The following is a 27,650-nucleotide window of genomic DNA, read 5'->3' on the forward strand; positions in this document are numbered from 1 at the left end:
ACACAAGAGCTGTCATAGTTTTGCATGTGTCTAATGTAAAAAAAAAAGTGTTTAGATTTCTGCAAAAAGTTTGTTTTACAGTGCAAATTGAGTGTAAATCATATTATGTGCTTACATTTTTGCAGACCCCCAAAAGTGTGTAATGTTTAGCCTACTCATGGATTAATGTGCGCTACTTGAGTTCACATTGTGTGACACTTGAATTAAACAAGAATGAAGTAAAAACAGGTTAAATGTGTGAAACGTTTTGAGGCCTATAGGCTATATTTATTATGTTAATAAACTGAAAAAACCTGAATGAATAGTTTGGAAATTGTGACAAATTAATCAGTTATAGTGTGTTACTTAGCAATCGGGGAAAACTGTAAGAAAGGTTTGCTCATGCCGTTGTATTTCACATTTATGGTGTTATATTCCTTTTAGACCACAAGGCTGCGCTCAACATCTACGTGAGAAGCGCTTACCATTCTGAAAGAAAGAAAGAAAGAAAGAAAGAAAGAAAGAAAGAAAGAAAGAAAGAAAGAAAGAAAGAAAGAAAGAAAGAAAGAAAGAAAGAAAGAAAGAAAGAAGTAGACTATAGGCATATCTCACACACGAGTGACCAATCATATTGGTCATCACCATTAATTTGTTTTAATACCAATTTATTCCCAGTGGTAATATTTGTGTGCTTTTGAGTTTGAAGAGGTTGTGAACGTTTAATTTTACTTTGACTTTTTCATGGCTGGTGTAAATAGTCACATGACCGGAAATGAGTTAATTTGCATCTCTGAAAGATAATGCCAGTGCCCGAAAGCATGCAAAGTGCTGATACAAATACAACTAGGCTTTCAAATTTGGTAATGTATATGTAAAATTGTAAAGGTTCTATATCTAATCCATCATGAAAATTGCTCTGTCTCATATTATACATCATGTTTAATCAATTATTGGATTAGGCTACTTTATTAACATTAGTGGGTGTCAAGCACATTTCGATGTATTTCAGTGTATTTCCTACTGGTTTCACAAATAAAGCATTTTACTGGGCTGTCCAAGGAGTAAAACAATATATGCTGGGAATGAAATGGAATTAAACCGCTCAGGGCATGCTTTTATTTTGAAGCTGAAGGTTTACCCGCTGTAGCTGGCTTCATTTGATGACGCAACTAGCTTTTTCGCTGATCTACAAGTCAAAATGAACAACAAATCCGCCAGCAGAGTCTCTACAGATCAAACTGAGCTGAGCGCATATCAACCAAAGCTCTACGCGACGCCTTACTTCACGGACTGGCTTGGAATCTGTCCGGAAACTTTTCGCCATCTCCCTTGCGATTTGATTATCGCGGATTGCTCTGGCACGGAGATGTATCATGTAAAACATTAGGAATCTGGAGATTTTGTGGGCTTTAAGAAGATGCCGTCGGCTGACGTTTAAATTTATCTGGAGTTTTACTTCTGTCTTCGTGCCGTCAAGTCAAGTGACTAATACAAACTTTATAACGGACTTATTATTTTTTTGCGTTCATACACGAAACGTCAACCATGATCGGTACTGAAGTTCAAGTCTCGGTTTTTTAGTAGTTGTCATAACGTTGACGTTTTAATTCAAGGAAATAAGCCAAATGTATAGTGGGTCGCGTGTTATTAGCTGAGAACTGAGCTAAGCTGTTGAATTATTTAAGATTGGGTGGAATTGGTTGAGACGTTTGTATAAATAAGTATTATATTACATTGTATTTTATTTGTTATAATTAAAACAGTATGTGATAGTGGGTTTAACGTGTAATTTAGTATATAAATAATTATATGTTCCTCAAAAAGCCCAGGAAGTGGGGAATATATAGGAAGTGACTGGGTTAGATTGTAAATAGTTTTTATTTTATTTTATTTTATTTTTTATATATATTCAAAAGCATATCCAGGATTTCTACAATGCCGGATGCAGTTGTGAATTTCAGTCTTTTGCACAGGACTTGCTCTCTGGTGGTTGTGCTGTGTTTCCTTCACATCTCTGTCACTCTCATATATTATATGAGAAATTCAGATTCAAGGCAATCCTTCGTACAAAATCAGCAAACCCCTCAGATCCACAGGAAACTGACCGAACAGAAAGTCACTACCGAGGAGATCAGACCGAACAGCCTGTCATCTGTTACGAATATCACAGAAACTCAGAGAAAGCTGGAAACATGCCCTGACAATCCACCTCGCTTGGGTGAGTTTCTGTTTCAAAGATCTAACTTATACATGCTATTGTTTATTTAGAATATATAATCCTCAATAAAAACTGATGACAATGATTTTCAGCATCATTACTCCAGTATTCAGTGTCACATGATCCTTCAGAAATCATTCTTATTGCTGATTTACTGTTTAAAAATATTTCTCATTATCAATTTTGAATCCGTTTTTGTTGCTTAATATTTTTGTGGAAACCATGATTCCACTACATTTGAAAGTTTTACACTAGCATTCAAAATGAAGGATGATTAAAAAAAAAGATAGTTTTATTCCCAAGGATGCTATAAAATGAACAATAATGTCTATTCGTTATGTTACAAAACATTACTAATAAAAAAATGGTTCTATTGAATTTTCTATTCATCAATTAATCCTCAAGCATAAGGGTCTTCTTTCAAACTTTTCACTAGTGTACATACAGAAAGTTTAATGCCATTTTTAACTATTCTAATGCACAATTAATTATTGATAAGTTAAAAATATATGTAATACTAGTTGATGTTAGCATGCATTAATATAGCTAGTGTTAACCAGTCTTTGTTTTTTTTTTTCTCCTGATTTTTTTCTGTTTAGTTTGGAGTGTCTTCTAGACATTTGAAAATTAAGCCTATTTAAAGGAACATTCATTGTTTTTGTATCATGAGGCTGTTTTCATGATAAATACAAGTGTAAAGCAGGCTTCATTTTCTAAATATACATTTTGTGTTTTGGTTAAGTTGTTCAAAATACAATATTTTGGGTTTAAATATACACCAGGCATGTTCTGGACAGATTTCTCATTCTGTGCGTGCTATTGGCAGGTTTAGATCGGTTGGTTTTAAATAAAATAGTCTCTCTCTCTTTTTTTTTTACCAGAATCCACGTACAATTTTGCTGGTCTATTATTAATCAACACAGTTTAGTATTTCTGAGAAACTTGTGTTTGTTATAAATTATGTGACCTGTCACTTTGTCTTCCCTCAATCCAGATTCCAAAAACAAAAGCATGTTTTTACAGCTGTCGAGTCTCTGGATGTTAACATTTACCCCTCTGTGTTTAATTTTTTTTTTTGACAATACAGCAATTTCTTGTCTCTTGCATAAGTGTCACTTGGTAGTTTTCACATTATCTACTGATGCTGATGAATTGGCTTCCCTGAAGCCCTGTGTCGTAATGGAAAAATTGGCAGAGAAGCATTGTGTCTGTTATTTTGTCCTGGCTGGCTATCTTTCTCTTTTGTCAGACAACATTGACACTGCTGCTGATTGTAGCAACAGTAGTATGATAATGTAATCAGATACCACCATAGTGTAATGAGTAAGAATGAGTTTTCTAAGGTGACATGGTTTACTTTGTAATGGTTGAAGTCATCCAGTCCCAATATTGTTGTTAAAGGGATAGTTCACTCAAACATTTAAATTGTCACTATTTACTGACCCTCATGTTGTTCTATGTTGTTTCTTTCTTCTGTTGAACACAAAAGAAGATATTTTGAAGAATGTTGGTAACCAGACAGTTGACGGTAGCCATTGACTTCCATCGTAGGAAAAAAATACAATGGAAGTCAGTGGCTACCGTAAACTGTCTGGTTACCAACATTCTTCAAAATATCTTCTTTTGTGTTCAACAGAAGAAACTCATACCGGTTTGGAACAACTTGAGGGTGAGTAAATGATGACAGAATTTTCATTTTTTGGTGAACTCTCCCTTTAATAAAATGAGATGTAGGTCTCCAATAATAAAGCATGTAATTTGTGTCTCGGTTCTTCTAGTGGGTCCACTCCGGGTTGAGTTCTCAGACCCGGTCACCCTAGACCTCGTGAGGTCAGAGAACTCTGTGTTGCAGCCCGGCGGGCGGTTTAAACCCACAGACTGCATCGCCCAGCAGAAGGTGGCAATGATCATCCCTTTCAGGAACCGGGACGAGCACCTGAAGTACTGGCTGTATTATCTGCACCCCATCCTACAGCGTCAGCAACTGGACTACGGCGTCTACATCATCAATCAGGTTTGTCTTTCAACCAGTGCAATAAAATCTTTGACCTGTTAACTCCTACAGATGCTTTATCTGCAAGCACACAAGGGTTCAAAGGCCTGTGGTACAGTCTGATGTTATCATTGAGTCAGAGGTTAAATACCGGTTCTCGTTTGTCGAAATACACTGGGGAAAAAAAAAATTGGTGTAGGATTTCCTTTGAAACCATTTTCACTTAGAAATTGCCTGCACATTTATACTTATGAAGTTCTAAACTGTATCTTGAAAAATAAGACCTGCGGTTGAACACACCAACACTTTTCTCTTTGTTACTTATAATGATGAGTTTATCTTAAAGCATTGTTTAACATCACTCACCCTTTAAAATTGCATTGTCTACTCCCTTTTGTAAATTCTGGAATGTAAACTCTTTGTACACTACACAGGCGTGCCGGGGCATGAAGTTTGGCATGTGTTTTGCTAAGTGCGCTCTTTTCTCAAAGTCCTCATTTGTCTCTCATTGGCCAGTCAGAGAAATGTAGTTCAGAGCATTATGTTGTAAAAACGATTTTAACAGCAAGACCCAGCTGTGTGCTTTTGTGTGTTGATTTTGTAGATTTTACATTTTTGCAAAGGCAAGTCTTGACCACAGCAAAAAACTAATATCCAGCTGAACAGTTGTTTGTAAAAAAAAAAAAAAAAAAAAAAGTGTTCTTTTCTTTACATTTTGTAAATTAAATATTTAAATGTACATTTTTGCACAGATGATTCTCAACTTTGATTTCACTACTACAGCAAAAACTAATATCCAAATTAGCACTTTAAAATACTTTATTTTTTATTTTTTATGCCAGGTAAACTTCAGGTAAGCCAGGTAAAAAAACAGGTAAAAAATGCCAGTAAACCATAGTTTATTTTTTTATTTTATCCAGTTAATTTTTTTTTTCTCTTTGATTAGAGCTGCCCTGTTTTTTCTAGTCGACTAGTAGTCATTCATGCAAGCTATTAGTCAAATAGTCACATTTATGATATTAATATAGTTACTTAAATATATAGGCCTGGGGGTGGGGTATGGTTTCAGTTTCAGGGTTTCATTTCTCTGTAGGTGCATTTCTGTAATGTAGAAGATTGTTGTACATTACAGAGAAATAAATACTAAACCATAATAATGAGCCTTAAAATATAATTTACGCAATCAAGCTTAAAGCTTTGCGCAGCGCATTGGCATAAGTAATTAGGAATGTGTCGGGGGGGGGGGGGGGGAAAGCAGAAAGGAGACTGTCTGAACGTTTTAATAATTGATTGAAATACTAGTGTTTGCTGTTTAAGTCAGTGGTCGGCTGCAAGGATGCTTGATGTTGACGATGCTGACTCGTAGGGCTGCCCCCTAATAGTTGACTAAATGTTAGTCGACGAGAAGAGACTAGATTTAATTAGTCTGTTGGTTGCATAAAAAAAACTCCACAGGAAGTGGCGAAGTCTCGCAGTCCGTGAGGGACCGATCGTTAACGGCGGTTACTTGTGGTAATTACAGTATGTCGGGCAGGAAATCCAAACGTTCGGATTTCATCCATCAACCTTAAATATGGCTTAGCAACTTTACCTGACCTCTGGCTCTAACATTAACTCCGATAAATGTGCGCTATTATCAGGTGTTTGTATGGAGTGTGGAAGCTGAAGTAGAGCACGCTTACTGCATGACATGGAGGCGCCGGCGCAAACACTTGCATTTTTTCAACTTAAAATACTCTGTCATTTTTGGTAATACATCATTCGGAACTGTAAAGGGTAGAAACTTTTATTTGTGTACGCTTACAATAACAACAAAATGTTAAACAACAAACAGGGTGTGCTTTCTGCCGTCTCCCTGAACAGCAGCGCTTCACATAAATGAACTGAAACTCAGCATATAGGCTACTTGTCTCACAGACATGAGAAATATAGGCCTTGTCCACATTAATACAATCTTTTTCCCTCCGTTTTGGCCTTCCGTCCACACTGATATGGCATTTTTTTTAAACAAAAATTACGCCTCTTTCGTGTTGTAATGTGGATTGTGAAAATGGAGGTATTGATGACGCATGTTTAGCCATGTGACACATATTGTACTAATAGATATTCATGTTTATACCGATATTGTGCATATGTGCTATTCACTTTCACACAGTTGCTAAAATATGTTACATTGTTTGCAGTGTTGTGATATTAAGAGTGCGCATTAAGGGGAGTTTAGCGCTTTCTGACTTTTCAGTGTGGAAAACGCTGGTGTGGACGGAGAGCGTTTTGAAACGAAAACGTTGGTTTCAAATGTATCCGGATTAATGTAGATGTAGCCATAGAAAGCTTGAAATGTCTACATTTAAATGAACCAATTCACTCAAAAACAAATACTCTGATTATGTAATCCGTATGAAGGGTGCATTTCTCTCTAAAGGTGCGTCCACTATATTGCAGAGATTTTGCAGCCGACACTGACTCAGAATATACAGTATAATAAACTATTGAAATGTGTCCTTGTTATTTTTTTCGACACATTCATAATCATTACTTTTGCCAGTGTTTGTTCGTGCGTTTGACTGTGGAATATGCATATTCCACTCCCCAGTTAAGTATTTAAATTCATATAATTGTGAGATTAGTCGACTAATGGCTTTAATGAATGACTACTAGTCAAAAGTCTTTCGTCGGGGGCAGCTCTACTGACTCATCATCTCCACAGTATAGGGAATCCGCCTATAGAGAAATGCACGTTTAATATTAACGCACATTTATCTAGGTTTACTTTAGAGAGAGCGGCCATGCTAACATTAGGCTACTAACGTGTTTCAAATAATAAACCATGTTTGAGGCGAGCATTTGGATTCTCTGCCTGACATAATTACCAGCTGTGTTAATGATCTGTCCATCACAGATTGTTTGACTTTGCCAATTCCTCTGTTTTTTTGGGTGTTTTTTTTAGGGATGGCCCGATATCGATACTGATACTGGCATCGGGGATCGGGCCGATACTGTCCTAATATACTCGTACTCGTACAAATTCGCCGATACCACGCACCGATACCACGTACATTTTGCAAAACGAAACTGGCTGCCGCGAGTGCTTTGTCGAGGTGAACTGAGGCATAGGAAAGTATAATGTCGGCGGTTTGGGCTCATTTCAAGATAAGGGATGATGACAACAGCAAGGCAGACTGTGAGTTATGTTCAGCTAAGGTGTCGAGAGGAGGGAAAGAAAGTACATCGTTTAACACCAGCAATCTAATTAAACATCTGAAGACGCATCATAGATCTGATGGCCGAGCGCGCGCGCGGGCGGTAATGCAATCACTCTGTGTGTGCGGGTTACGGGAGAATAAAACGATTCGCGGGACTCCCGCAAACTAGAAATATCTATGAATAAAACATAAAAACTAAAAGATTTTTATTCATCTCTTGCAGAAAAGCAACAAGAACAACTACAACAAAATAGAAACGATTTACAGGACAGAGTTTCTATTCATAACATGGTTACAGTGACTACGTTTACATGCAGCCAATAACCCGTTCAAAACCGGGATATTAGCAATAACCCGGTCGCGAACGGCCATGTAAACACCGGCAAAAACCCGAATATGCTCATATCCCGGATTTTAAAAACCGGGATATTATACCTGGGGTACCCCTTTTCTAACCCGAATTTTTGGTCATGTAAACGCGCATCGGCATATCCCCATAGTGATGTGTGTTCTGCGCATGTTCTATTCGCAAGGAATCTTGGTCTTTTGAGTAGAGGAACTTCTCGGCGCATACAAAACCCCGCGTGCAGTATACCGGAAGTAAACATGGCGAGACGCAGCACAGCATACTTTTGGAGCGAGGTCAGTAACGTTACCAGCACCAAAGCGCAAACAAAGGCGATCGCTATCTGCCCCGAACTATTCATTATCCGCGTGCTGCTGTTGTTGTTGTCTTTGGAGACAGGAAGAAGAATCGGAAATGACGCATATTGCATCTTAAGGTTGTCCGTACGTCCAGACCAAGGGGGTAATCCATCGACCGGAAGTTGAAGCCGGACGGGTGCCGCCATGTTGTAGCAGAACTTCACTTGCGTTAGCATTTCCATTGACTCCCATTCATTTTTGCGTCACTTTGACAGCGAATAACTTTACATCTGAGGCGTTTAAAGACTCCATTTGTCCATTATTTATTTCTAAAGAAACACGACAATGTATAAAGGGCTCCATTACCTTCTATGTTACACTATGGCCCCGTAGAAACAGATTTAGTAAAAATAGGCTAACGATTGCGTCATAACCACTCGACTCTCTGTCGCGCTGTACAGAAGTTACCGTACAGACAGCAGGAGAAGCTCGCAGGCAATCGGGGGGACGTCCCGTCAAGGGAGAAGCCCATAGATAATGAGTCCATAAAAGCAACGGAATACTTACTCCTGCTCACTCACGCCAAAGAACTCTTTGCTCAAGTTCCCCGTCTCTGCAAGATTAACGTTGGCAGTTTTCACGCACAGCTACTAGAAGATTAACGTCTGTCAGACAGGTTGCTCACGTCATCAAGCTTAGTTTGAGTCGGTCTGAGTCTGCGCGTCAGGAACGGAAGTTCTCAAAAATCGCTAAAAGTGGGCTTCAACTGTCTCAACTGAGTTCCAATGAGATCGCTCTGTCCATTTCTTTTACTGTCTATGGTCCAGACGCTAACCGCGCGTCGCGTTTACATCGGGATATTGCAATTCCATGTATACAGGAGTAACTCTCTCTGCTCACGCATGTAAACGGGTTATCCCTAATGTTTCAGAAACCCGAATAGTGACCTTAACCCGACCATAACCCGAAATTTGGCTGCATGTAAACGTAGTCAATGTTGAGCGATGTAGCCAATCACAGACATATGTGTTGATTTCTGGAACGCAATGGCCAATCAGAAGCATTTAAGATAGACTCCCCTCACCGCTCAAAACGGACTTTTTTGTTCAGTGCTGAATTCTGTATGCTGGCAAATCCTCTAATTATAACAAACAAAGTGTGGATATTATGAAAGATTGATTGTGCAGTCAGCTTCATTGATAATAACAGAGATGTGTGAGATCGCGATGAACTGTCAGCTTTTAGGATTTATTAAGGGAGCGCACTTTGCACGCATTCAGTCATGCCAGACCATGCACGCAGTAGCCTGCTTGCTTTTATGGTAAATTAACAGTGGTTTGTGTGTTAATACATTTATTATTTTACTAATTTTTATTTATTTTTAGACTTGTTAAAACAAGCAGAGAAGAAAATAAAAACAGTCTTCTAACCTGTGTTCTAAAATAGTCGTCTTCTCTTCTGGGAGCCTATTACTTTTGCGGTAGAAATATCGGTATCGGTACTCGGTATCGGCAAGTACACAAATGTAAATACTCGTACTCGTATCGGTTTGAAAAAAAAATGGTATCGGGCCATCCCTAGTTTTTTTTTATGAGAAACTGTCTAATAAAAATTTGGTCGACTAAGCCTCTTCTCGTCCACTAACTTTTGGTCGACTATTAGGGGGCAGCCTTATTTTTGATATCCTTAAATTTAGGGAGGCATGCCATGTAGTATTTTAGCAGAGGCTTTTATCCAAAGCAACTTACAAATGAGGAACATCGGAAGCCATTTTTGCAATACACAGTGCCAAACTTTATGTGAAAGAGTAGAACAGAAGCTCCAAATATTCAGATTAGTGAATATTTATTGGATGGTGTTTTTTTTTATGGACTCAATCATTTACATTTAATCACCATAATCTTAAATATCTGGTTGCATCCTTGAGTTTGGGAATTCTTCAGCTATTCTGGAAGAAAGTACAGCTAATCAATGTAAACCAAGGTACATTACACAGGAGTTCCCCAGACTATGGTAGAGGCCGCTGCTGTTTGAGGTTGAGCGTCCCTTAAAAAAAAAGTTGAACTGCCTGTTGTCGTCATTTCAATAAAAGCCCATGACATTACAGACTGGAACGAGGTGAGACAGAGTGCTTCGGTTCTTGTCTCTTTTATTTGGGACTCACAGAGAACAGATGTCTTCATTGAATCCATTTCAAACAGTCAGCTATCAGTGGTTTGTGAATGTTCCAAGTAAATGAAAAGAGTAATGTGTGTCATTCTGTGCGGGTTTCACTAAAAGCATCCTAATGTGCTCGCCAAGAAGGTCTTGGACCTGTCTGCGGTCTTCTCTAAGTGTTTTTTTCAAGTGTTATGTGATTGTTCTTTCTAATTATTCTCTTGCTCTGTTTGCCTACCCTTTCTTTTCTCTGCACCTTGCATTTCTTTTTCACCCTTCTATACTACATTCCTTCCCTTGTTCCTCTTCAAACCAAAACCCTTTTATGCACGTCAGAGGCCCTTGCACTTGGGAAAAGGTGAGACGTCTGCTTGCTCTTTCTCTGGCCAAACACACTACTCTTCACTGGCTGCGTCTGACGAATGGTAATGTTGGCTTCTTGATTATCTGTTTTCTCTTTGTCGTTTTCATTTTTCATCGTTGTTTTCACTCTTTTAATTTCCTCATTTGCCATGGATGCCAGTTCTGTGCCAAAATTAGCTATGTTTTGTATTGCGAAAGAGTAATTTGATCACATCATCTCATTTTTTTGGAAGAGTGGTGACTTTTTAAAATATGGCTTTATATTTATTTTCTTCTTTATCAGTATTATTCATCCAAAAATGACTCGCAAAGCATTATGCTGCTAGTTTTTCTGTTGAACACAATTACTCGTTCTTGTTCATTCAATCATTTTGTTTTAAAGTGTGTATGTCAGGTTAAAATTTTTTTTAGATATATTAAATAAGGGTTAGATGTCTGAGTGAAAATGTAATTATCATTAAAATTATTACCGTACTGTAGTTGCCCTACAGTAAGCTTTATAGCCATTTCTGTCAAGATCATATTTTTAAAACACAGTCAGAAGAGGGAGACGTGCCAAAAAAGTTTTATTCATGTATGGAGAGTTTTGAGATCCAAAATCCCACTCAAACCTACGATGGGCCACAGCCATACAATTTTGAGCCTCGTGAGACAGATGAGGAGACAAACAGAAATGTAAATAATTCCTATCGAAGAAACATAAATATCTGGTGTGAAGAGTCTTCACGGAAAAGGTCGAATCATGCGGAACTACTGTTAGATACGCGGGTTATTTAGAGACACCTAATCTGTAGCTCCGCCTTAGCTCTGAAGCTCCATGGCTGGCTATAATGAACAGGCTGCGATGTCAAGATTGCAGAGAGAGAGAGAGAGATCAACTTGTCAAAGTGTATTTCCCCTAACTATTTTGTGTTAATCATAATTACAAATTTAACCTGACATACACACTTTAAGTCTGTAAAGTATTAGCCTGTATTTATTTTCTTTGCTGTAAAGCAGGTCCTGGTGACCTTTCCTGTCTGTCCTGTCTCTCCTATCCATCTATTCTATATGAACAATGAAACTCTTCTTCACTTTCAGTTCTTTTTGTTTTTGTTCCTCAAGTGTCTTAATCCTACTCTTTAAGTCTACTTTTTTTTTTTTGGAAATCCCTAAAATGTGAATGAATCCTCCAGTGACGCATTACAGGCGGACAATCAGATCTGGGTGTTGACATGTGAGAACACTACATTATGTTGACTGAAAAGATGGCCTTAGAATAGGACAATCTGGTTCTTTAAAGTGGAGTCTCGCTCTGAATGCACAGGCCACATCTTCTAAATCAATCATGGATGTCTTCTGCTCCACTAGAACAAGCACACCTCAGTTCGTTCAGGGCAGCTCGTTTGAGTTTCCTGTGTTATAAAAGAGAAGATGGCTACTCTCTGTTGGGTGCACAGGAGGTTAACAGATAGCTCTGCACCCCTGAGGCTCCACTGTCATTACATTTCATTCCACGAGCTCAAGTACTGCCTTGATGCTCTTCAGATGAAGAAAAGGTGGACTCTAGACAGGGATCGCATCCATTAATCATGAGTAGAAGGCCCAAAGCCAGTGAAAAGTCACCTTGGGATTTGAAATTTGGACTCTTCAGGATGTTCTTTACAAAAAGGTATCATGGTAACCACCATAGTTTATAAAATTAATATTTATAATTAATATGATCTTCTACAACCACAGTTCGTAGAAGTTTTCAAAATCTTTGTCTTTCTGTTTATTTTATTTTATGCTTTTTTTCTTTAAATAGCAGCAGTGGCAAATACCACATTAGTTTTATTGTAGTGACAATAACTAGGATGTTTTGGCTGAAACTGATTACATGGTCCATTTTTGTTAAAACTGTTTATTCATTATCATCATCATCAACCATGGTGTTCTTTTCTGTCGAGCGAGGTATTGTGTGAAATTCATGTCGTCTTCCACATAAAGGCTAAAAAAGTAGTTTTAATCTAATAAAACATTTTACCCAGGAGAACTAATCGTTTTATTTTGTTATATAGCAATATAATATACCAATATTATTACTGTAAAACTTTACTGTAAATTTGCAGGTAGCTTCTAACAGTATTATAATGTATTTTCTTAAAACAGTATCATGCTGTATCTTTTACAGAATGTCTGTAAATATACAGCAGTTTTCTGTTTTCAGCCTGTTTCATTCGTAATACAGTATCATACTGTAGAGGCGTTGATTTATGGAATGTTTATTTCAAGTTTCTAGGACAAGAAAATACATTTGAACTGTTTTTGTCTACTATTCAAAATTTTAATAACATGTTGTATAAACAAAAAGCATAGGAATGTTTGTTTGAAGTGCTGCTTTTTATTAGGAGAGGTGTGGCACTAGGTGCCTCCAACATAAATTATGCCTAGGGCCTCCAAATGTTTAGAACCGGCCCTGACTCCGACACTAGGGCTATTAAGAGTCGAAGAATCAACTTTTTTGGAGTCGACTTCCCATCACTAATTTTGCGTTAGAATAATCAAAACATTTGTAACCTGACTCCGCCAGATGGATTTTGCTCCGCATATCCATCTGGAAACCTTCCGTTGAAGTAGTTTTGGTAAGGGGCGAAAATACTGGTTAGCTGATTGGCCTATGTTGGTGATAGACGGGCCAAATCAACCAATCAGATCAACGAAGCATATGACGTACTAACAGATCGAGCGACGACGAAAACACAACCACAAGCCAGGCTACTCTTGCTGCTGCAGGTAAAGGCTCGTTAGCTCAGCAAATAAGCAACATGTCGGCAAAGGATCGATAGCCACGCTGATGCTAGTTTCATCCGCTGAAGCCGCCATGTTCTTTAGACTGAACTGTCGCGCTTCTCGTTGCGTCACACCTCAACCCGCCTCAAAGCCAACGCTGATTGGACGTTCGTTTGGTGAACTGCTCCCAAATTTTCTTTAACGGAAAGTATCCAGACTGATCTGCGAGTGAAACCTTGAAAGCTCGCGAGATCAGGATGGTCTCACGAGGCTAAAACATTTGTGCCTGTGTCGAGGATAAGTGGAAAGTGGAGCGTGAGAAGAAGGATAAACGATTGTCCGTCTGTGTATATGGTAAGTCAATCTTTTCTGGAGCTTTTCGGTCTCGTGTCTGCTTTTTCATGATTGGTTTGACCTTGGAACGTATTTTACGCATTTTATTTGCACTTTTGTTTAGTCCTGGGCATACGGTTTACTCTGTTCTCAGCGCTTTCACGGAATAACATTGATTTTTCATGGCAAAAATTAACATGCATTATTCTTACAACCTGCCTTGGAAACGGTTAGTAACTGTTGGCAATTGTTTTTTGTCATTTCAGGCTGAATCATCTAATGCAGATCCAGTGTTAACGTAAGTGGTGTGCTTAATTTCACAATTTACGTCACCAGGTCGTCTATATATATATATATATATAAATAAATATAAATATAAATGTTTTTTCTATTTTTCTTTGCTTTTCTGCCCTTTAGGCACTTTGACATCAACTCTGAAAATGGGTCAAGAACCAAAAATGGGATAGTGACTTCCAAGACTGGCAACATTGTGCAAAAAAGAGCAGTACTGTTCATTGATAACTGTTAACTGCACTTTAAATGTTTTTAAATATTGACATTTCAGCTTATGTGTTCATAAAAGGCAATTTTCTGCTTTTTTCCTTAAAAAAATAAAGGTTTTAAACATAACAAAAGTATGACATTTTTATGTATTGAATGACAAAATGTAATATAAATACGGTTTGAAAACCAGGAATTACAGTATTCCCCTGTATAAATGCAATGAATTGCTGTAGACAGTGTAATACTGTAAAATACATAATATTACAGCAGGATACTGTATTTGGTAATAACAGTACGGTGCTATACTTTAAATGCTTACAGTTGTAGTCCTATTAAAAATACAGTAAGTGGCTGGCAACCCAGCTGCCACTATTTTACTGTAAATTTACATGAAAAGTTTTACAGTACTTATGTTATGTTGTTTAATAATGGTATTTTAAATCAATAATGTTGCACTTTATTTTTAAACGGCATGTATTTGATTTACTGTAGAAAAGATGTGTTTTTTTAAAACTACTGTTAAATGATGAATAACTTTCAAAACCTGCATAAGTATACTATAAATAATTTCCCCAGAAATTATTTGCTTTCGATATCGGTTTAATCAGACAAGTTCACTTGGAGAGGAAATATACACTTGAAAAGCTTGTTTGTCAGTAGTTTCATTTTTGTCTCTTGCCACCTGAACCATATTGTGAAAGGTTAAACTGATACCTTCCGTAAAGCAAGGAAATAAGTACTGATTTTGTCAGTTTAAAGAGACACACCTGCTCTAGCAAAGAGTGCTTTATAGACATTGTATGATGTTTGTTCCACCACTCTCTCAAATGTGCATTTCATTTGCAAATTTCATTGCATTAAATATGTATTTTGTCGCTTGGCCTCATCCTATCTTTGTATCATCTCTTTCCTTAATGGCAGGCGGGCGAGGAGACGTTCAATCGTGCCAAGCTCCTCAACATTGGATATGCGGAGGCTCTGAAGGAGTATGACTATGATTGTTTTGTCTTCAGCGACGTTGACCTCATTCCAATGGATGACCGCAACTTCTACAAGTGCTATAATCAACCCAGGCATCTGTCTGTGTCTATGGACAAGTTTGGCTTCAGGTATTTCTGTCTTTTGTTGACTGTTGTCTTATGTCATGCCTTAATGGTGTATTTTCAGCCCCCAGAATGTTTCAATATGTATTTATAATTATTTGGATTACAAATGCACATGCTAATGTAATAGTAACAGTTTTTAGGGCATAGTACTAAGGTATTCTTTGAATTTCATTGCAGTATCATGTCGGCTGTGTGTGCAAATGCATATACTGTGGTGTACATATTTGTATGGCAGAGACTGGGACAGTATTTACATGTTGAGTGCGACAAAGAAACATGGAGTAATGTGAAAATACAGAGCAGGACAAAATGAGAAAGAAGTTTGTAAAACTGAGCGGTTTAGTCCAAATTTTCTGAAGAGCCTAGATCACTTTAAATGATGAACGGATATAATTTAGGCTTTTATTCACATTTAAAAATTGATCAGCGAGAGTGTGTATTAATTTTTGGTCAAGATCTTTTGATCTTGTATTGATAGTGCAAGAGTCAAGCACTCTGTAAAGTCTCCTCCAGCACATCCCAAAGACTTTCAATGAATTTAAGGTTGTTAGAAGGAATGTCTCTCCCTGATCTAGCTTGTGCTATCTTGAATGATGACTGGACCTTTGTATTACTGGCACTTAGGGCTGTGCGATATAGCTAAAAAAAATTATCACGATATAATGTTTCATCTCGTTCGGTATCGATAATTATTGACATTTTTGTTATAATTTTTTTTTTTTTTTTTAAGACAAGGCAAACAACAAATTATATTAGTTTTAGCAGTCAAAAACAAATTAAAATGTAAAAATAAATATGTAAAACTTCTTTGTCTTATATTAAGATAAAAAAGTAAGTGTTAAAGAAACTCTTGAACTTAAAATGTTACAAAATGTGTGCAATGTAAAAGTGTAAACGTAGAACAATCAAGGTGAACTTTGAGGTAGATCAACATCTGAAATAAGTAGAAGTGTAATGGTTAAAAAAATTCACGGTTCGGTACGTTTTCGATTCAGCAAAAAGAAAGAAATGCCAGAGAAATTTCCTTGATTTAAAAAAATACAAGAATAATTATTAAAAGAGAAATTATTTTTAAATAAGTGTGTTTTTCTACATCTTGAAACTTTTAGTTTTATAAATGGGAGTAATCTTTGAAGATTACATTAAAACTAACATTTAAAAAATGATAATATTTGAGTTTTGAAGTGCTGGATAAAGATGTGTGACGTACTTGAAAGCATTTTACTATTCCTGCCAAACTTCCATAGCCTCTTGAGACCATCCTGATCTCGCGAGCTTTCAAGGTTTCACTCGCAGATCAGTCTGGATACTTTCCGTTAAAGAAAATTTGGGAGCAGTTCACCAAACGAACGTCCAATCAGCGTTGGCTTTGAGGCGGGTTGAGGTGTGACGCAACGAGAAGCGCGTCAGTTCAGTCTAAAGAACATGGCGGCTTCAGCGGATGAAACTAGCATCAGCGTGGCTATCGAGCAAGTTTTATCGGAATTACAGAGTATTTCTTCACTGAAAGAAGAGCAAAACACTGCTCTGGAGGCTTTTCTCAGAGGAAAAGATACGCTCTGTTAGTACGTCATATGCTTCGTTGATCTGATTGGTTGATTTGGCCCGTCTATCACCAACATAGGCCAATCAGCTAACCAGTATTTTCGCCCCTTACCAAAACTACTTCAACGGAAGGTTTCCAGATGGATATGCGGAGCAAATCCATCTGGCGGAGTCAGGTTAAAACTTCCATGGTTACAGTTAGTGTTACTACATTAAATCCATCGTGACTGTTGCTGATCTGTGGACTTAAAGCCTATAACTAGTTCATTCATGGCACAATGTTTCTCCTGGTTTCCACGTCAGCACTGTTTGATACGTTAATAACGGATACATTTTAATGCTTCTCGCTAGATCTGGCAACGATGTTATTACTTCTGTGGCGAATTCAAATGCTTTCTTTACTGGATCTCTCAGCGCTGTTTAGTAACAGTGTCGCTTGATCAAGATCGGCTCGTGCTGCATTGGTCCAAACTGAGTGTGAAGCACAAAATAATGAGTAGCGCAGTTTCGTTCCGCTTTCATTACGTTTGCCATTTGATGTTGGGCAATGTTGTGGTGGTCACGCCATCTTTAAAGGGATACTCCACTTTTTTTGGAAATAGGCTCATTTTACAACTCCCCCAGAGTTAAACTGTTGAGTTTTACCGTTTTTGAATCCATTCAGCCGATCTTCGGTTCTGGCGGTACCACTTTTAGCATAGCTTAGCATACATCATTGAAGTGGACAAGACCATTAGCATTTCTAAAAAAAAAATGACCAAAGAGTTTTGATATTTTTCCTATTTAAAACTTGACTCTTCTGTAGTTACAGCGTGCACTAAGACCGACGGAAAATGTAACGTTGCGATTTTCTAGGCTGATATGGCTAGGAACTATACTCTCATTCCTGCGTAATAATCAAGAAACTTTACTGCCGTACCGTGAGAGCAGCAGGCGTAATGATATGACGCAGCGCCTGAAAATAGGCCACCTTCCGTCAACACAACGGAACTATTTTCAGGCGCTGCGTCATATCATTACGCCTGCTGCACTCATGGTACGGCAGTGAAGTTTCTTGATTATTACGCAGGAATGAGAGTATAGTTCCTAGCCATATCAGCCTAGAAAATCGCAACTTTACATTTTCCGTCGGTCTTAGTGCACGACGTAACTACAGAAGAGTCAAGTTTTAAATAGGAAAAATATCAAAACACTTTGGTCATTTTTTAATGAGAAATGCTAATGGTCTTGTCCACTTCAATGATGTATGCTAAGCTATGCTAAAAGTGGTACCGCCAGAACCGGAGATCGGCTGAATGGATTCAAAAACGGTAAAACTCAACAGTTTAACTCTGGGGGAGTTGTAAAATGAGCCTATTTCCAAAAAAAGTGGAGTATCCCTTTAACTTCGCAGTCCACTTACGAATCACGGTTGAATGGAACGCAACTTCAGTCAACATGTGGAGAGTGCAGTTCATGATGGGAACGCAAGAACTTTTGAAAGAAAGAGACAGCGGCACACCGTCGATAAATACCTATACCGTTTTATCGCCCAGCCCTACTGGCACTTCTCGAGATTTTTGCCTTCTTAAGATGAATCGTGGAGCGAACTTGTCAATCCATATTGATGGATGACACACAGGAAACTGACCAATAAGAGGATAGTGTTCCTCACATCTGACTTGCATAAAAAATGTTGGTTTTCTTTCTTTGTTGCCTTGTGAAAGTGAACCGAACCAAGAAGAAAATCCTACGTTGTAACAAATTAAGTCCCTGTTTCGGAACAAAGCAAATGATCTACAGGTCTGTGTGTAGCCCATGGCGTAGCCTGACGTGCATCTCTTCAAAAATGTAACAACGCGTCAATTCTTCGCGGACCGCAAGCGTTGTGATTGGTCTGCTAGAACCCCTCCCTCCGGTAAAAAAAAAAATCTGCTATAATGTCGCATTTCCTCTACACATTTCCGCTTGCGACATAACTAGTGAATTCTGGAAAGAAATGATTTCTTATATTCAGCAAGGATGCATTAAATTGACAGTGATTTAAGTGACAGTAAAGACATGTATAATGTGACAAAAGATATGTTTTACATTTTATGAACTGTATTTCAAATAAATGCTGTTCTTTTGAACGTTCTATTCATCAAAGCATTCTGGGGAAAACATTTTTTCCACAAAAATAGCTTTTTGTTTTCATCATTGATAATAAAGGATTGTGTGACACTGAAGACTGGCTTCAGCTTTGATCATAGAAATAAATTAAATTTTAAAATATATTTGTATAGAAAACAATTATTTTTTAATAGTAATACTATTTCACAATTTTACTATTTATCTTTACTATATGTTTGTTCTAATAATGCAGCCTTGGTGAACATAAGAGACTTCAAAAACATTTTAAATAGTCTTACTGATCCCAAACATTTGAACAGTTGTGGATATACAGTCACAGTGATATGAAACAACTCAACTCAACTCAACTGATATGAGATCTTCTTAATAACATTGTATATGAATATAGTAATCATTCATTACCATGGAATATATATATATATATATATATATATATATATATATAAAAAACATCTGTTTTACCATGCTACCACCACAGTACTTTTTGGAAGTCCAAGATATCTGTAGTCTTAAACGTAGATGTTCAGTAGTCAAAACAATCTATTTTGTATTAGCATATATTTTTATACTTTGTATTATAATTTCGCTCTATCACCACTGTGACCTTACAAATAATATTCTGGGTTAAATTACTGTAAATGTTTTTTTGATTTAATATTTACTGAGGGACTAGTCACCTTTATTTTCGTTGGTAATCCACAGCAGGCAACAGATGCTGTTGATTTAACCTGGTCATATTTAATCCAGAATATCCTTTAACCCCCATTTATTCCAGCAGGACTTTGACCTGTAATAAACGAGTCACTTTAGATAAAACCGTCAGATAAATGATAAAGTAGCAGCGTTTGGGTGGGAAAATTCTAGCGACTTCACACATGATTCAGATTAGAGCCCATTGGGAGCTCAACTCTGTCTAAAGTGAAACTGTAGCTCATTGGAGCAGCTTGTTCCAGTGACCTCCAGCACAAGCTTTGTGTAATACAAGTATGATGTATGTAAAGGCGTGTGCGTTCACGTGTGTCTTTTGTATTTACAGTCTTTAATGAGGAAATATCTGATAAAGGTTGGGTTTTAAACTTCCTCACACTGAAACAATAGGGTTGCTCTTTGTAACAGATGTCGGCAGTCCTTTATAAAGTCTTGACAGCATTCACCACTGTTAGCATGGGCCGCAGAAGCAGGGCAGCTTTCTTCTCACACAGAACTTCAAAAGCATCTGGATGTAATTTGTAATTTTCAAGAGTTATCGTGCGGAAGAACGTCAGACAAGAGCGGGCCAGGACCTGATGTAGTATAGTGTTTACTCATTTATTTCAAACAGAGACACCTTTATGTAGAGCTAATCGTGTATGCAAAACAGCAACCAAATCATAATGAAGCCCATTTATGATATTGTACAGACATTTGGCCTAAAAAAAGTATGTTTTTTGACCCTTTAAAGAATATATGTACAAAATATGATAGTTCTATATGTAAATTAAGATGTTTTATATACTACTTTTTGTAGTAGTCTGAGGAAGACATCTTCTTCTAGATGTGCAAGCAGGAAGTGAACTGATCTGGTCATGTGACCTTTCACACTAGTCACATGACATTAATTGATTTTAATCAAGACAATCTATTTTGTCATTTAAAAGTTGAATTTCTTGCCCAAAGTCAATTACAACATTTTTAGAGCTTCCAGAAATAAGAAAAAAGCTGCGGTCACAATTGTGACCGGTGGGATTAAACGGGTTAAATGCACTTTCCCCCCTCTCTATGCATTATGTGTGTTTTACTTTGAATACATGTTCATTTCACCTGGTTGTAATTTTGCAGTTCCTAAAGGGATAGTTGACCAAAAATTAAGTTCTGTCAAAATTTGTCCTTATTTCTAGCCTGGTTAAGACCAGACCATTCTCAGTTGTAACTGAGTTATGGTCTGGCAAAGCGTCATAGACAAATCATTTCCAGAGGGGCGTCACCAACGGACGTCGCGGATAGACCTAAAACCAATCAGAGCGATGAAGGAGATGACGTATGCAGAGCGGCAGAAACATCTCCGAATGTTGTTCTTTGCTCGGTTTTTAACAAAAAGGAAACGTTCAAATCGCTTAAAACAGACGCGATAGCTGATTCGAACGAGTGATGTTCGACGGCGGCATCCATCTTTGTAATGTAGGCTACAAAATCTGCTTCAAAATCCCAGCGCTGTCGTCATCGTGTAAAGCCCGCCCCAACGTTTCTGATTGGTGCCGTGATTTCGACGGATTGGAAATGGGCTTGAATGAGCTTTTTGCCAGACTAACTTTCAGCGCAAGTCTAAATTTGCCGGAAGTTGTCTGGGTTTTCCCAGGCTACCTTTATTTCTAGACCCGTTTCAATGCAATTGAGGACAGTGAATGTCGATTCAAAAAACAAAACAACACAAAACAAGTTTTATAAACAGGCTCGCGCTGTATAGGGATTCACCGATATGAAAATTGTGGCCGATACCTATACCGATTATTCTTTATATTTGAAAGCCGATAAATCTAAATCCAAATTTTATATAATTTTTTGAGAGCCTTACAAAAACAAGTCTCAAATACAAAATAAATCCTGATTAAAATATAATGTATTCTAGTATAATAAAATTTTAGAGCTCTATTCAGAGATAATGATAGATAATACATCTCTGGTGCCTTTAGTTTGGTCAAAAATATCTCACACCATCCGTGTAAACGGCAATCCATGTTTCCTGACGCACAACTATTCCTATGGTTATCATAACTATGTTGACCATCCCCCATGTGAGTTATCAGGAGTGACGCCTCCTGATAATTTACAAGAGCAACTGGCTTACAGCAAACAACAGAGGCAGCAGTTGCTTTCGGGCTCAAGTTTGGCCCCCTGCCAGTTCTCATTAGTGCACATCATTTCCCTGCAGAGAAACACCAAGCTGCATGCTGCACTTCTTCTGCACCTGACCTAACAACTGCCACACAACACGCAACTGTTCCTCAGTTTCTCTTTCTCTCTCTCTCTCTCTCTCTCTCTCTCTCTCTGTCCGTCTCCAACAGGTTGCCATACACGCAGTACTTTGGGGGCGTGTCATCACTGAGCAAAGAACAGTTTCTGAAGATCAACGGCTTCCCAAACAACTACTGGGGCTGGGGAGGGGAGGACGACGACATATTTAACAGGTTCGAGAACCCTTCTAAAGGAATATTTCACCCAATTATGACAGTTCTGTCTTTTTTTACTCACCCATCATCCTGTTCCAAACCCATTTGCTGATTGGAACACACACAAAAAAACGAGATTTTAGAGAATCTTCACAGACATGATGTGTAGCCAAGTATGGTGTCCCATACTCGGAATTTGTGCTCTGAATTTATACCATACAACAACAGTTTATGGTGACCATGGCCTGTCACGCAAAAACAACAACATACAAGCACTGTAAAAGCCCCATAAAAGTAGTTCATTTGACTTGTATTTGGAAGTCATACGATAGTTTTACGCAATAAACAGACCAAAATTTAAGTCATCTTTTCAATTGTTTGGATGTAAGCAACATCAAACATCATTGGTCATCAAAAACCAACAAAAAATGTGAGCAAACAAGTTTGGAGGGGGAGAAAATAATGACATGTAAAAATGTCAAATGTGAAACGTCTTTGCGTTGGCGTACACCCACGTTCAAATGTGTATGGATGAAAGTGAATGGAGTGTGAAGTTTAGTGTGAACGCCCCTTTCTATTAAAAAACACACTTTAATGTTTTTGTCCTAGAGCCGAGCTCATGTCTGCCTTCTGGTGCGATTTAACCAAGGAAACCTCTGATCCAGCACAAAACGGAAGCGTACATTCAGCTGAATGTTCCATTTTTGAGCCTCACACATCCTGTCGTTGTGCTGCAAGTATGGCATTGCACAATCAAAAAGCTCAAGCATGTGATACAGAGCACATACTACAATTCAAACGTTTGGGGTTTTGGTTTTTTTATTTAATTTTTTTTATAGAAATTAATACTTTTTTTCAGCAGTGATGGATTCAATTGATTTAAAGTGACCGTAAAGACTTTTACATTGTTGCAAATTTATTATTATTTTTTTTAATAAATGCTGCTCTTTTGACCTTTCTATTGATTAAAGAATCCTGGAAAATTTTTTATAATGGTTTCCACAAAAAAAATATTAAGCAGAACACCTGTTTTGAACATTGATGAAATATTAAGAAATATTTCTTGAGGATCATCTGACACTTAGACTGGAGTAATGATGCTAAAAATTCAGCTTTGCCATCACAAGAATAAATGACATTTTAAACTATATTAAAATGGAAAACTAAAAAACTAAACTATTGCTGTTTTTACTGTATTTTTTAATAAATACAACCTTTATGAGCCAAAGAGACATGACTTTTTTTAAATGGTTACACTTTATTTTAAGGTGTCCTTGTTAAAGTGTAATTCTATATTTAAGTATGGAGTACTATTAATTAACAACATGTACTTACTATAGGGTTAGGGTTAAGATTAGGGTTTGTTTGAGGGTTAGTTGCATGTAATTATGCTATGTTAAATATATATAACATATGTAACAAGTAAAATACTGTAAAATAAAGTGTTACCAAAAAGAAATTCATCTTATTACCGACGCCAAACATTTGAATTCTAGTGCAACTGAAATTTGGTTCTGTTCCTGGTTCTAATAGTTCTGCCACAAGCAGGAAGGGGCAGATAAAACGCCTTATCTGCTTATCAGGGTGCAGACGGAAGACAAAACCTGTGTAACGTCTTATTTGCACGTCACAAGAATACTTTCCCACAGCTATCTTGCTTATCATGTGTACTTTTTTATTTTTCGGGGCCTTTCGACGCTGTTATTCAAAGGATAGTGGAGAGTTACAGTTACAGTGGATTAGATGAACTTGCATCACCCTCATGACCACCTGCATTTGTCAGCTGCTCAGCTACAGCCTTGTTTTTCAAGGGGAATGTTCAGGAAATGTGCAGAAAAATACTTGCAGAGCAGGGAACTGCTTTTAAATTTCAAAAGAATTCTAGGTGATAGTGAAGTCTGAACTAATCTCTCACCTTATATATTAAACTTTAAACAAATATTCAAATATTTTTTTACTGTTTGTGCTACAGACATGATAAATTGTGTGGCTTGTTGAGGAGGGTATATGCTATTACTTTTCTAACTAGTCGGACTTAGGGACGAGTAAATGATGATTATTTCCCAATTGTGATAAGCTATTTCAAGTCAAGCAAGTTCAGATTGTATCTACATGAATGAGTAAATAACTATCAGTATCTTTGAAACTGTTTGCCATGGTTAGTGATAGTTCACCCAAAACAAAAAAAATGCCTGTGTTTTTGTCCATACAATGAAGATATTTTGAAGAATGTCAGAAACCAAACAGTTGATGGACCTCTTTGCCTTCCATAGTATGGGGGGGAAAATACTATGGAAGTCAATGGGTTTCATTACATTTCATTGGGTTTTGTTTGGTTTCTGAAATAAATCCTTAAAATATCTTCTTTTGTGTTCAGCAGAAGAAAGAAATTCATACAGGTTTGGAAAAACTTGAGGGTGACTAAATGATGACTGAATTTTAAATTTTGGATGAACTATCCCTTTAAGCAACGAGAACGGTTTGGCCCGACAGTGGAAAAGCGGCTAATGTCTCTGAACTGTTATACCATGAACTAGATAATTATTAGGGGTGGGAATCACCAGAGGCACCACGATACGATATTATCCCGATACTTAGGTCACGATACGATATTATTGCGATTTTAAACATATTGCGATATTCTGCAATATATTGCAATTTATTACCTTTTTTCAACTTCAATTTTTGCATTTTTTTACAATGCGGGGTAATATTGTTAAGAATTTACACAACACAAGGAAGCTTGATTTAAATTGTTTAATTAAATTGAAAAAAGTAGCACTAATAAATACAATAGAATAAAGATACAAATAATGACAAATAAAGAGAAAGGTTTTTGAATAGGTCTAACACTAGTATTCATAAATACAGAAACTGAATAATGTAATCAAATGGATATACAACACTGTATACTACCCAGATAGTAACACTGGGTAGTATTTTAGTCCTGACTAAATTAAATACATAGGCTATTTATCCTGATTCCTTTAACTTAAAGCTATCTTTTGTTGTTTTTTTGACAACAAAATTAATGACAGACACATATGGCTGCCGTCACTTTAAGAGCTAGTGCACGGATCCTGTGTTCATTATACTGTCACATGCGTTTTATGCTTATTAAAGACAAAACCGACTATGTTTAGAGTATACTCACGAAGACCGAAATTGACACAATTTTGCGTGTTAAAACAATACAATCCGCGAAAAATAACATTTGTTACTGCCCAGCTGTTTTTGAGGCGGATTTGCTATGAAGTGGTGTCCCGTCCCCCCCCCCCCCCCCCCCCCTACACATACATTCAAGAGTGTTGAATCAAATTAATTGAAAAGCACTGCATGTTTTCACAGGGTTACCTCCAAAGGGATGACTATATCAAGGCCCGATGCAATCATTGGGAGATGTAGAATGATCCGTCATGAGCGAGACCAAAAAAACGACCCCAATCCACAGAGGTACCTAAACATATTACAGCCTTCTGACAGCGGTCTGTAAAACCTTAAGCGCTTTGAAATGCATTGCAATAATACATTGTTAGTTGAGTGACTGCTTTGTTAAATTGTTAACAAGACTGTGCAAATAGAGGCCACTTTAACAACTACTTAATGCCCTCCTGCACTGTGGAATGTTAAACATGTCATTTCCTGTTACAGGTTTGACCGAATAGCTCACACAAGGGAAACTATGGCAAGAGACGGGATCAATTCGCTAACATACACGGTTGTTCAGATTGAGAAAGACCAGCTATTCACCAAAATCACAGTGGATGTGGGAAAACCATAACTCCGGCATAGAGACCAACTCAAAACTGAGTGAAACCGCAGCGCTGGCTGTCAAAACCAAATGTGCCTTGATTATATCAAAACAACTGGACAATTTTCAAAGTGGATTATATATTTGTAAAAAGACTTTTTTTTTCTTGTAAAAAAAATTGTTTTGCCATCTTTGCACATGCGATGGTGAACACAGGGGTCCGGACTCCTTTTGCCTAGTGTATCAGAACTGTTCGGCTGCTAAAGGAGACACACAAGGGTTTCATGTTGCCCTCAAGAGGCAACGGGCCATCCTTGTTCTGTCTCAGATTCTTCTGCTGAGGATAAAGACTATATTTTGAGCCATTTGATGGAAGCAGCATATTAAATTGATCTGATCTGAAATGAAAATGTCCTTGTTGTAGGACAACGAATGTGAGTTGCTGTGTATGGGATTATTTAGTTTGCGTGTTCGAAAGTGAATATTTAAAGGGTAGTCAGCAAGCTAAGCAATGCAAAAAAAATCTGGGATAAACAATCAAGGGCTGTGGATATTCTATAATCATATACCAGCAAATTGGCATTTTTGGGCTGTCACATATTTTGTTTACTTTTATTACGAATTGCATCTTTATTTTTACAGAGCCTTTTAAATGACTTCTCTCTTTGTTACGGATGAGAAGTCTGAATGTATTGGCCTGAGTTGTTGCTTAACGCTTATTGGACCATTATCATGTTTGCTGGAGCACCAAAGTGGCAGCCTTGCATCTTAAAAGACATTAGATTCCTCCCTTCTCTTTGGTGGATTATCTTTGCTGTATTTGGATTTTTGGTTGCAATTCTATCAAATCAAATCCAGCACTATCAGGTCAACCTTTCAGTTTTGTTTTGTTCCATTTCGGGTTTTTTTTTTTTTTATTGCATTGTGATTTTCTCAGATCTATGCTGGTTATTAAGGGCACAAGAATATTCAAGGTCTCTACTGTAATGAAAACATGAAGCCATTGAAAACTTTGCTGAACTGACCTGTTGATACTTGTATTTTTTTCTCTCTTATATGCTGGTCTGTTTTCTTTGTTTTAAAGAATTTAAGAGCAGTGTTTTGCTTTAAAACCTGTCATTGTGGAAACCAAAAATGCCTTTCAACTCTGTCAGGCGATGAAATGCAGACGGAGCAAATGAATGTATGTCAACTGTTTGCTCAAGTGCTTTTCAAGATGGCGACTAACAGCCCATACACAATGTACAGAATGTTTAAGTTGCACAGCCAAAAAGAAATTTCCTCCATGCCGAGCACCCCGAAAGACCTATAGTTTTTCTTTCCTGCTTAAAAACTCTCCCATGCCTTATAAAAACTCCTTTGCACCAGGAAAGAAAACTACCTCTCCACTCGGCACAGCACTCGCAAGCAGAAGGGATTAGCTGCTAATGCTGTCTCTCAAACCAAATGCTTTGGCACAAAAATCCCCCCTTTGGTCAGTTAAAGTGAGGTTTAAATCTGTTTAGACAATGGTCTTTGTTTAAGGGCCAGCACATAATTAACTTTTAAGTTTTCTTTCTTTTTTAAATGTATTGTTTGACTTTTTTTTTCAGTTTTTCAAACAACTTTTATGTTTTCCATTTTTTATGCCTATATATGTTCCTCTTACTTAAGTGTAATGCAGTGAACAATTAACTTAATTTTGGAATTAGGGAAATTACATAATTAAATGGTGTTTGATTTAACTCCGCTTGTGACTTTACTGTGGTGTGAAGTGAAACATAAGACAATAACGCGAGAACTCTTTCGGCAAGAGGAAGCCAGCATTCCCTTTTCAGCAGAAGAGAGCCTATAGACAATTGCAA

General features: G+C 37.4%; 1 protein-coding gene and 1 long non-coding RNA gene across 3 annotated transcripts in view; one reads left to right on the forward strand and one right to left on the reverse strand.

The window, feature by feature from the left end:
* The first annotated feature begins 1,859 nt into the window (after positions 1–1,859).
* Positions 1,860–27,530, forward strand: b4galt1l (DP-Gal:betaGlcNAc beta 1,4- galactosyltransferase, polypeptide 1, like). 2 transcript variants are annotated; one of them, XM_056237667.1, is made up of 9 exons: positions 1,860–2,197; positions 3,976–4,211; positions 13,909–13,940; positions 14,060–14,147; positions 15,068–15,255; positions 21,951–22,073; positions 25,404–25,508; positions 25,707–25,952; positions 25,985–27,530. In XM_056237667.1, the coding sequence occupies exons 1-8, from the start codon at positions 1,915–1,917 to the stop codon at positions 25,834–25,836; spliced, it is 1,185 nt and encodes a 394-aa protein (XP_056093642.1). In that variant the 5' UTR covers positions 1,860–1,914; the 3' UTR covers positions 25,837–25,952; positions 25,985–27,530. The 2 variants fall into 2 exon arrangements, with proteins under 2 accessions (XP_056093642.1, XP_056093643.1); XM_056237668.1 differs by lacking the exons at positions 13,909–13,940; positions 14,060–14,147 and having other exon boundaries at positions 1,862–2,197.
* The window catches only part of LOC130072529 (uncharacterized), a 56,952-nt gene continuing 42,678 nt past the window's right edge, over positions 13,377–27,650 (reverse strand). The window contains exon 2 of the long non-coding RNA XR_008804134.1: positions 13,377–13,580. This is a non-coding gene — a long non-coding RNA (uncharacterized LOC130072529). The remainder of the gene's footprint in view (positions 13,581–27,650) is intronic.

This window comes from Rhinichthys klamathensis, unplaced genomic scaffold (genome assembly GCF_029890125.1).
Source record: "Rhinichthys klamathensis goyatoka isolate OS25496 unplaced genomic scaffold, OSU_Roscu_1.1 h1tg000491l_1, whole genome shotgun sequence".
Classification (NCBI taxonomy): domain Eukaryota; kingdom Metazoa; phylum Chordata; class Actinopteri; order Cypriniformes; family Leuciscidae; genus Rhinichthys; species Rhinichthys klamathensis.

What these genes read in the sequence shown, in the direction of transcription:
- b4galt1l (XM_056237667.1), top strand. Translation starts at nt 1,915, where the DNA reads ATGCCGGATGCAGTTGTGAATTTCAGTCTTTTGCACAGGACTTGCTCT. An exon ending in GCGTCTACATCATCAATCAG is followed by an intron (nt 4,212 to 13,908) that starts GTTTGTCTTTCA and finishes TTGTCATTTCAG; the next exon opens with GCTGAATCATCTAATGCAGA. An exon ending in GACGACGACATATTTAACAG is followed by an intron (nt 22,074 to 25,403) that starts GTTCGAGAACCC and finishes ATGTTTTCACAG; the next exon opens with GGTTACCTCCAAAGGGATGA.